Below are 10409 nucleotides of genomic sequence, written 5' to 3'. Positions count from 1 at the left end.
CAGGTGCAACCACGCTGTTTGACATTGATCCAAGCACAGGAGCGGTATGTGTAAACTTAATGCTTAATGGTTACTTTCTAATCTATCAAGCTAATCCACTTTTATTTTAACAAATGAATACTGTTTAGTTTTTTAATTGCTCATAAATCTAATACTGCGCTGTGTTCCCATAAGTATTAACCCAATAATCTGAATATTCACACCGATTAATTATTATGCTGAATTATTAGACAAGACTGTATTCACAGAGCTAGAATGTCTCATGACATGTCATATATGATGTTATATTATATTTATAATGTATGCAATTACAACTGTTATTCATTTTGAAATTTAACGTGATTCAAATCAGTTTATTTCAGTATTTAATGTATTTTGTATTAGTAGCGGGGTTAATACACAAGTGTAAGTATATCGATCTTAATATATATTTTATGTTTAGTCTGCATCTGTTGTTTGAATACCGTGCAAGTGTTTTTTTCTGTGAAATATCTTTATTACTAATGTTTATTTTCTCGACTTTTTCATTACAGAAAGGCGCAAGATATGCCACTCAATAATATAATTGTATAATTTCAACTGTTTCTATATTACATCATATTAATTATTTATTTGTTTAACGTGTCAGCAATCTTACTTTATTACAATCTTTTTTGCACATGAACACAAATGTTGACATACTATCTAATCTTGGAATATAGAAAAGGCTCGTATAATATTTCCTCAAAGTAACATTGCATGCCATTATATTAAATTGTATTAGAACTAATGTGTGTTAACATTTCTCGTAGATAGCATTTCTATTCTCATTTTTTGATGTTATTATTTTTTTTGTTTATATTAAAGCTAAGTGTTGGATCAACACCACCGGATTTTGAGAGTGAGGCTTCCCTGCAGACAGTAACTGTGACTTGTCACCAAATGTCGGGCGAGGACAACACAGCAACTGTGACAGTCACTATTCTTGATGTCGTTGAAGGTATGACTAATAGAGTGTTCTTTAAGTGTGCATTCCAAATAACTGCCTAGTAGTTATACCTTATCTGAAAATGTATAAATTATCTTGTGTTTTAGTATGTTGTATTATCTCATATACATAAATGCTACCTAAAGCGAGAAGATCAGTTCCAGCGCAAGCGCGGGATTAGAGTACCAAGCGATGATAACACACGCCAAAAAATGCACAGGATCATGGGCAGACGATGGTTTGTAAAGATTGACACGCCATGGTCATCCTGCACATGCGCAGGTGACGACTCCCCCGCTTCAATTCTACCATAATGTTAATATTTTGACGATATAATAATATTGTTTAACCTGATGAGCATTAATATTATACTATTTTTTAGATTGTACAATCGCATGGTCTTCGCCGCAATATGCAATATCAGAAAATTCCGTCACAACTACAGTTATTATAGATACAACTGATTTCACGCCTGATTTTCCGGAGACTGCCGCAGCTGTTACAGTATACAGTATTGCTGGAGTCAGTCCTGGTCCCACTAACTTGTTTACCATTGATCAATCCACTGGAGCAGTAAGTACAGTCGCAGGAGTGTTACAAAGTATTGTGCCTAATAATTTCATGTATGGCAAATTACCTTACCATCTGCTGAATCCATGCATGTGTTCTCCCTTTAGATTTCTATTGACTCTGAGATTCCTGACTATGAGTTTCATACTACAACTCAAACTGTAACAGTGACGTGTTACCAGGCTTCTGGAAATAATAATGATCAAACTATTGATATTGTTATAGAAAATGTCGACGAACGTAAGTACAATACACTACCATACATTATGGCGACAAAATCTTGTCGTTTCATATGACGAAAGATTCGTGTGTTGTCACTAGATTTGGGTATGATACGTACATACTCGTATATTTGTTCATGTAGTGAGGTAAGATGTAGACTTATGTATATATGTTGTGGCAGTAAGGTGTAATTAGGTGTGTATCTGAGTAGTAGGGTTTTTTATTTGGACGATGTGCTCAAACGACTAGCTATACATTGCGGTTGGCACCAGAACGCACATAATTGTATATATAAATCATTTCCCAATTAATGGCGCCATTAGTGTTCCGGTGTTGCGATATAAAAAAACGTGATATGGTTGTAAACTATATGATGAACCCACACACGGAGCATATATCATCTGTGTAAATATAGATATTTACGATGTTTACATTCTTACAGAGCAATTTTATTTTATTTGTTTGTAGCATGCACGCTGTCATTTGCTAATGCCCCATACTCTATAGACGAAAATTCAGCTACTGGGACAACTATCACGCCATTTTCAGATATCACATCGGATTTCCCAGAAGGAGAAGCCACTCCTTCATTTATAATAGTTGGGGTTTCAGCACCCGGACCATCAACTTTATTTGATATAGATGGGACTACTGGGGTGGTAGGACATTTTTGTTTTGTTTTGTTGTTTCAAGTTTCTAATTAAAGCTTCAAAACATGTAATATTGATTGAATGGATTCACTGTTGTCATTCTACGTGTTTGGTGTTTATATATGTGAAATATGTATTGTATTATACAGATCCAAATTGGAAGTACAGTGCCAGATTACGAAACACATGGTGGCAATACATATTCTGTTGAGATACAATGTAAACAAACATCAGGCGTTGACGCCAGTGTAACTATTGACATCACATTTGATGATGTCATTGAATGTAAGTAAATAACCATTTATGAATTAATGTCTCGTAGTTGTTACATGTTTGAGGGTGTTTGTCTTAATAAATAAATTCTGTGTTGAATAAATTTCCAGTGTGCACTGTTGGATGGACAGGAACACCATACACCGTTTTGGAAAACACAAACACTGGTGAAATTATAATAGATTCTTCCGAATTAGTAACGTCATTCCCTGAAGGTGCAGCAACACCTGCTTTCAGTATTTCTGTCAGTCCTGGAGCTGCCACACTTTTTTCAATCGATGGCACAACGGGAGCAGTAAGTATTCTTTGCATTACATTATCAGAAAACATGCTATAACGATTTGGTTGGACACATCCAGGGGTCTACCATGGAATGTACTAGTATACTGCAGTTTATTTTGTATGCCCGATGTGTGCACATGACAAATTTAATAAACATGTTTTAAAATGTGTATGTTACAGTTAATGGTTGGAACCACGCCACCTGACTACGAAGCAGACAACACAATACAGACAGTTACAGTTTCATGTCTACAGGATTCGTCACAAGATAACACAAACGATGTTACTGTCACCATAGTGAACGTTCTTGAAGGTGCGTGTCATTATTTGAATACTATTAGACTAATACATGTGTTCATTATGCTATTATTCAACTTTGTGTAACATTGAACTTGTTCAACTGATTGGCATGTACGTGACATGTAAGTGAATCTTACTTTTCCTAGCATGTTCGATACAGTGGGTGAATGCGCCGTATAGTATAGATGAAAATTCAAACACAGCTGTCAATGTAGTGCCGGCTGCTGATGTCATGGGAGACTTTCCGGAAGGTGCCTCAAGTCCGAGTTATGGTATAAGCAGTGTTGACCCAGGTCCTGCGGAACTATTCAGCATTGATGCCACTTCTGGTGCTGTAGGTATTTTTTTATTATTATTATATTATATTATATTATATTATATTATATTATATTATATTATATTATATTATATTATATTATATTATATTATATTATATTATATTATATTATATTATATTATATTATGCTTTTTGGTTCACGGGTAAAATAAAATAAAAGACGATCACGTAACAGTACAAAAACACCTTGGAACCCCGTAGGCAGGCCGGTGACACCGGTTCGCACTTAAGGGGGTACCAACCCCCCTGCCAAATTCCAAGGGAAAATCAAAACATTTAAAACACAGAACAAGTAACATAAAACATATATGCGCTGCTGTAAGTGTGTGCAATGATAGCCCACCAAGAGGACAAAACTCTTGGCTCCTGTGCGTGTGCTAAGTTTGTAAATACAATGATGTTCGTTTGTATCGATGTTTAACAACAAGACAAAGCAACTTCCTGCTTTAAATAGATCGTACCTGCCAAGTTTACAGTAGAATGTGAAGTGTGTTATCCTCGATTTTACATAGTGCATCCTCTACCGTCCACATAATCTCAAATTCAGGCAGTTGGTTCATGATCCGGAAACATTCATATTCTGTTTCAAGCCTCGACATAATACTTTGAATAAAAATGTCCAGAGGCTCACTCGACCCTTTGTTTTGCCTTTTATTACGACGGCTGACATGAATTGCAACCTTAGCCATGCACGCTAAGAAACAAAATAAACCTTGTGCCTTGCTCGACATAAAGTGTTTTGAGCGATGGGGTGGTAAAATAGTGAACCACCAAATCGGAATGCGAAAATCTGGTTGAAGCAGTCGCGACGCGATGTTATTAAAATAATGGAGTAAGGCGCTATTTGATGGACAATCATAAAAAATGTGTTGAAGTGTGTCAACTTCATCACAAAAGGGACATTTATCTGAATTGTTCAAACGAGCTTTGAACAGAAATCTCCCCGTTGGAAAGGCACCATGGACAATACGCCACTGCAGATCCCCATATTTGTTAATGACTGGTGTTTCATAGCAATCCTTGAAGTTGGGTTTAGCACTTTCAGGCAGACTAAGGATGTCCCGCCAAACAGTGTCAAGTTTTTGTAAGTGTTGTGTTATTGACTGGACACGTATTAGATATTTATAGATTGCGCCTTTTTCAAACTTATATAGTGGCAAATTTAGTTCATCAGAAAAGTGCAGTTCAAAGCTATGATGTGAAAGAGGTTGATTACACTTCCCGTTCCCTTTGAAGTAGGTGTTGATAGTATCTTTCCATTTGGTAGGAATAGAATCGTGAATGACCTTGATACTGAGATGGAGAATACGCTTGGAATGGATTTTAATTTTATCCGACATATCAGCGGCCTCCAACCAAGTTTTATTCGTTTCTGATACCAAATCACATACTTTGGTTATTCCCGCGTCAACAAAATGTCTGAGTGCAAAAGGCTCATTTCGTATGGGATGTATGATGAGTGGGTTGTTAAACAGTGGCTCATTAAGAATATCAGTTACGTTATAATCATTGAACTTACGCACTTTCTCTACAGATTTCCAACACTGGAGGAGCTCACAATAAAATAATGGCAATCTTTGTAAAGGTGCTTTGATAGTGGTGCATAGAAGTTGACTTGCATATGACATATTGCTCGCTTGCATAAAAAAGTAGTCTGTGAACTTAAAACAGGGGTGGTCATGGTTATTATATATATATCTTTGAATATAGGAAAGTCGCATAGTACTTATGCGTGTTGGAAGATGTGTAACATTTTGTCCACCTCTTTCCAAGGGGAGGTACAGTGTTGCGGCAGATACCCAATGTCGCCCTTGCCAAAAGAAGTCGAGCAGCATTTTCTGTACCTTCAGAACTACGTCCGATGGCGGCACAAGGCTATTAAAGCGATACATTAACTGCGATGAAATCAGATTATTAATGATAAGAGCGCGCGTTCTGTAAGACATGCTGTAAACAAAATGATTCCAGAAGTTGATCTTATTATTTACTTTTGCAACAAGTTCAGCCCAGTTCTGATTCGTATAAGTTAGATTATTCCCAAGATAAACACCCAACAGTTTCAACCCCTCGCTGTTCCATTTTATATTGAGAGGGGAGTAGGTGATGTTGCGCCAGCTACCTACCCATAACCCTTCTGATTTTTCGAGATTGATTTTAGAGTTTGACGCAAGCTCGTAGACATGTAACCAGCGACTTAGTAAGTTGAAATCCTGCTTGCGAGTTATGAAAAATTCCACGTCGTCGGCGTAAGCGGTGAGTTTAGAACGTTGGTTTTTGCTGTGAGGTATAACCAACCCTTCAATGTTTTCATCATTCCTAATTTTATGAAGTAGTGGTTCAATGGCAATGACGTAGAGGGCAGTGGACATTGAACACCCTTGCCTAATGCCACGGGCCACTGTGATGGGTGTAGTAAGGGCGCAGTTAACGCGGACCAGGGACTGGGCATTGGTATACATGAGGCGAATGTAAGAAAGGAAACGGTCACCAAAACCAAAGGCACGAAGCGTATTAAAGAGGTATCCGTGATGTATCCTATCAAATGCCTTTTCCTGGTCAATGGCAACAATAGCCAGGGGCGAGTTAGTTAAGTTGGCATAGTCAATACTGTCACGAAGTAGATTTATATTGTCGTGAATATGCCTGTTTGGTATGCTGCAAGTTTGGTCTGGATGAATAATGCTGCCTAAAACACCGCGCAAACGCAATGCAAGCGATTTAGTGAACATTTTGTAATCGCTACATAACAGACTCACGGGTCGCCAGTGTTTTACGTTGGTAACGTCACCTTTTTTAGGGAGAAGAGTGACCACGGCCCTTGTGCAGGATAGGGGGAGCACATTTTTGTTTGTGGCAGCAGTAAATACATCGCACAGATCACTTCCAATGATATGCCAAAAAGTTTGGTAAAATTCGTTTGGTATTCCATCGATACCGGGAGTACGCCCATGGGGAAGTAGTTTGACCGTGGCACTCAGTTCGTCAAACGTGATTGGTTTGTCAAGGTCATCACGATCTGTTTCATTTAGTTGAGGTAGCCCTTCAAGGAGGCTATTTTGAGCTTCAATGTCAATGTTATCAGGTGTATACAGGTTATTGTAAAAGGTGTGTATGATTTTCCGTATTTCAGTTTGATTTTCAGTAAGAGTGTTATCCTGGTGCCTCAACTGAAAGATCGCCTTTTTGGTTCCCTTCTTTTTCTCTAACTGGAAAAAAAGGAATTGCAAACATCACTTTCATTTAAAAACTGATGTCGCGCACGCGTAGCACTGCCTTTGTGTTCACGTTGAACAAGGCGTGCGAGAAGTTTTTTCTTTTCAGTGTAACTGTTTAAGAGCGGTGCATCGTGTGCAGTACAACGTTCGATGGTTTTAATTTCCATTTCCAATGCTTGTTTTTGGGTTTTGTATTTATTTTGTTTGAGTGTGCAATACTGTTGTGTGAGTAACTTTATTTTATTTTTGCCAATATCCCACCATGGGTGTATATTTACATAATTATTTCGAAGTGTTTGCCACTTCGCCCAAAAATCAGTTAAGATTGCCACATACACTTCATCGCGCAGAATTTCTGTATTCATACACCACACTGGACTTTTGTTTTTACTGTCACCAATGGCGATGTTGATGTGGACAAGGGAATGGTCAGAAAAAGCTAATGCGCCATTGCTTATGTCAATATTCTTAATTTTCCCACGCATACATTTGCTGACATAAAACCTATCAAGGCGCACAAGCGTACCACCACGCCCCCAAGTAAAGTTTAATGTGTTCCCGTGGTATTGGCGCCATGCATCAAACAGTTTGTGATGATTCAGGACAGATTTGAGGAGCTTTGCAGTGCGCATGTCCGGTTCAGTCCCTCTATTACGGTCAATGTCAGGTTCAGTAGTACAATTAAAATCGCCTCCCATGATTACTGGGTCATTATTTAGAGAACTGATGAATTGTTCAATTTAAGTGAAGCATTCCACACGCTCAGCGCCATTAATAGGTGCATAGACATTAATTATGTGAACAAGATTTTCATTAATTTGAACATGAGCGTGCAACACGTACCCAGGCATGATCTCAGATTGTGATAAAATATTCACAGTTGCTCCTGGCGAAAACAAAATAGCCACACCCGCACGATTAACAGTGCCATGAGAAAAAAATACCAAGGCCACGCCACACAGGTTTCCAAATATTTTCATCGGAGACAAGAGAGTGTGTTTCTTGTAGCATATAAATATTACAGGGATGGTCACGCTTGAGATAATTGAAAACACTGTACCGTTTGAGGGCGTCCCGGCAACCACTGACATTGTAAGTTGCGCATGTAATTGTGTTTGCCATCATAACAAGGGAAATTAAAAATCAGCGATAAAGTTACCCGTTTTGATTTGCTGTTTAATTTTTTTAATGAGGCTGTGCATGCGAGATTTATCAGATGTGTTCAACTGCGTGGTATTGCGGTAGTTTATCAGATGTCGAACCAATATTTTAAGATTGGGGCAAAATTCAAAACACTTGTCTATAAATCTACGTGAGTGAAGTGTAGATACTAAAAAGGTTTTGATATTAGCGTTTGATATTGTTGATTCGCTGTTATCAGTACATGTTGAAACATTTGAAATGATAGACCCCTCATTCTCACTACATTCGCTGGCAGTTTCCTCCATATCATCAGCGGTTTTATTTTGTGACATAGGTGTGCTGAAAAGGTCCTGTGATTGATCAGTTAAACCACTTAAATCAATGGGGAGTTCGGATAGCGGCGAATCGCGCGGGGATTCAACTGTGAACTCAAGTGAGGGAGATGATGGAAATGGGGCCGACTCCGTAAGCTCGGGCTGTGGCTTTGGAGTGCACACTGTTACATTGGCATATACGTGGGGAAAGGGTTTGTGGGGTGGAGGGGGTGGGGGAGGCGATGGTGGTGCAATGGAAGGGGAAGGAGGGGTTCGTACCCTCTCTTCATCAATCGGACAATTTTGTTCAACAATTTCGATTGCATTTTCATCGTTACGCTTTTTAGAACTTGGTTCACATTTATTTTCGTCATTTAACTGGTCATTGTTTTGTTCTTCTCTATGAACTGGTGATCTAGAGCGCGTGCGCTTTTTGCTCATATATTTGGATGAATCTGTATTCATTTCAGTTTCAATTTCAATGTTATCTGTTGTACCATCGGTCTCATGATTGTTTATCTCAGTATCTGATGCTTGGGTGTTAATTATATCAGTTATGTCATCGTCTTTGTCGTGCAATGTGTCAGGGGAATTTAAATTAGTTACTACATTCACCTGTTGAGAGTCTGTTTGAGTGCTATTTTGAGCACTATTGTTTTCATCATTCATCATTTGCATACTCGTTGTTTGAGAGTTTGGGCAAGTTTTACGTGTATGTCCCTTCATGTTACATGAAAAGCACGTCAAATCGTCAGACGAAACGTAAATATTATATGTCTGACCTTGAAAAGTAATAGGTAATAAACCGTTGATATTGAGATCTTTTAAATATACATAAACTTGGCGGCGAAAAGACTTTACATGTTTCAGTGCTGGTCTTTTGCACCCGAGTGGGATCGCTCGCACCGCGCTCATGACACGCCCGTATTTAGCTAAGGCATCTGTAATAAAATTGTCAGGTAAAAAAGGGGGAACATTTGATAGCACAATTTTTGTAGAGGGGCGGACAAGAGGTTCAACAGAAACATGGAGGTCTCCAATGTCAAGGCCAGCGGCAGAAACCATGTCGACCCATGTAACCTTATTTAAAAAGACAATAACCGATCGGTTCATACGGGATGCAGCCACAATATTACTGGCCCCGACTAAATCTGCAACCGACTCCACATAAGTTTCAACAGGAATGCCATCAATGTTTTCACACCGTACCGCATGGTTTCTAGTAAGGTGACCTGTTGGTGTTGACGGTGGCCTTGTGTGAGCGGCAGCCATCTTGCTGGCCGACCACCTTGCCAAGGCAAAGGCAAAAACACTCCAAAACACACAATAATAACGATTATATTATGTATTTATGTATTATAACATGTTATGTTATTATAGATTGTTATTGGAAGTCTCAGTCCAAATTTTGAACTACATGGTTCGACAACACAGACAATCTACGTGGATTGCATGCAAGATTCTGGACCAGATGATACGTATGCTGTAAGCGTGCAGATTAACGACATTGACGAAACTCCTCAATTTGCCAATCTACCAACTTCAATCAAAATCTCGGAGAGTATAGGTGCTTCCCAGTCAGTGTTCAAAGTATTCTACAATGATCCAGAGGGCGTTGCTGTCACCGTTGACGTCAGTACACAGACTCCAGTTACTCCCGCCTTCACAGTTGTGAATGGAAATGAAATACACTCTCCTGTCGGGTTAGATTATGATTTGAGTGATCGGACGTACACCTTGACTATAAGGTATAACTACATTATTGCATCAGGTGCAGCCAACGAGCAAGAAATGAAAATAGTTATTGTCTACTCCCAGACAGCCGTTGCCGATGTGTAACATCAACTTTCTACATTCATAGTGATGACAACTGTTATGAACTCCATTCCTCACTTACACTGGTTACTGTTTTTTGAATATACCCTGCCCTAGAGGCTGTTTTGCCCACCCTGCGATATTTTTTTATGTAAGTACCCTACCCACTAAAAACATTCCCTGTTCTTGCAATGTTTTTAGAAATCTGCCCTGCCCACTGGGGGGAGGGGTGCTGATATTAAAAAATAGAGAAAAATCACCTGCCCTCAACAAAAACCCCTTGGAAAGGCTTTTACGATGAACAGCTCCGTTGGCTGCACC

General features: G+C 38.9%; 1 protein-coding gene across 1 annotated transcript in view; it reads left to right on the top strand.

The window, feature by feature from the left end:
* The first annotated feature begins 785 nt into the window (after positions 1-785).
* The window catches only part of LOC100372350 (protocadherin Fat 4-like), a 37425-nt gene continuing 27801 nt past the window's right edge, over positions 786-10409 (top strand). Inside the window, exons 1-9 of the mRNA XM_078006472.2 lie at positions 786-979; positions 1350-1540; positions 1645-1777; positions 2228-2418; positions 2559-2694; positions 2793-2977; positions 3145-3277; positions 3411-3598; positions 9654-10021. Of these exons, the coding sequence (XP_077862598.2) occupies positions 817-979; positions 1350-1540; positions 1645-1777; positions 2228-2418; positions 2559-2694; positions 2793-2977; positions 3145-3277; positions 3411-3598; positions 9654-10021 (1688 nt within the window). The 5' untranslated portion in view covers positions 786-816. The remainder of the gene's footprint in view (positions 980-1349; positions 1541-1644; positions 1778-2227; positions 2419-2558; positions 2695-2792; positions 2978-3144; positions 3278-3410; positions 3599-9653; positions 10022-10409) is intronic.

This window comes from Saccoglossus kowalevskii, chromosome 3, assembly GCF_978046115.1.
Source record: "Saccoglossus kowalevskii chromosome 3, keSacKowa6.1, whole genome shotgun sequence".
In the NCBI taxonomy this organism is placed as follows: Eukaryota; Metazoa; Hemichordata; class Enteropneusta; family Harrimaniidae; genus Saccoglossus; species Saccoglossus kowalevskii.
Note: the sequence above shows the minus strand (reverse complement) of the source record. Positions and strands in the feature narration are given on the sequence as shown.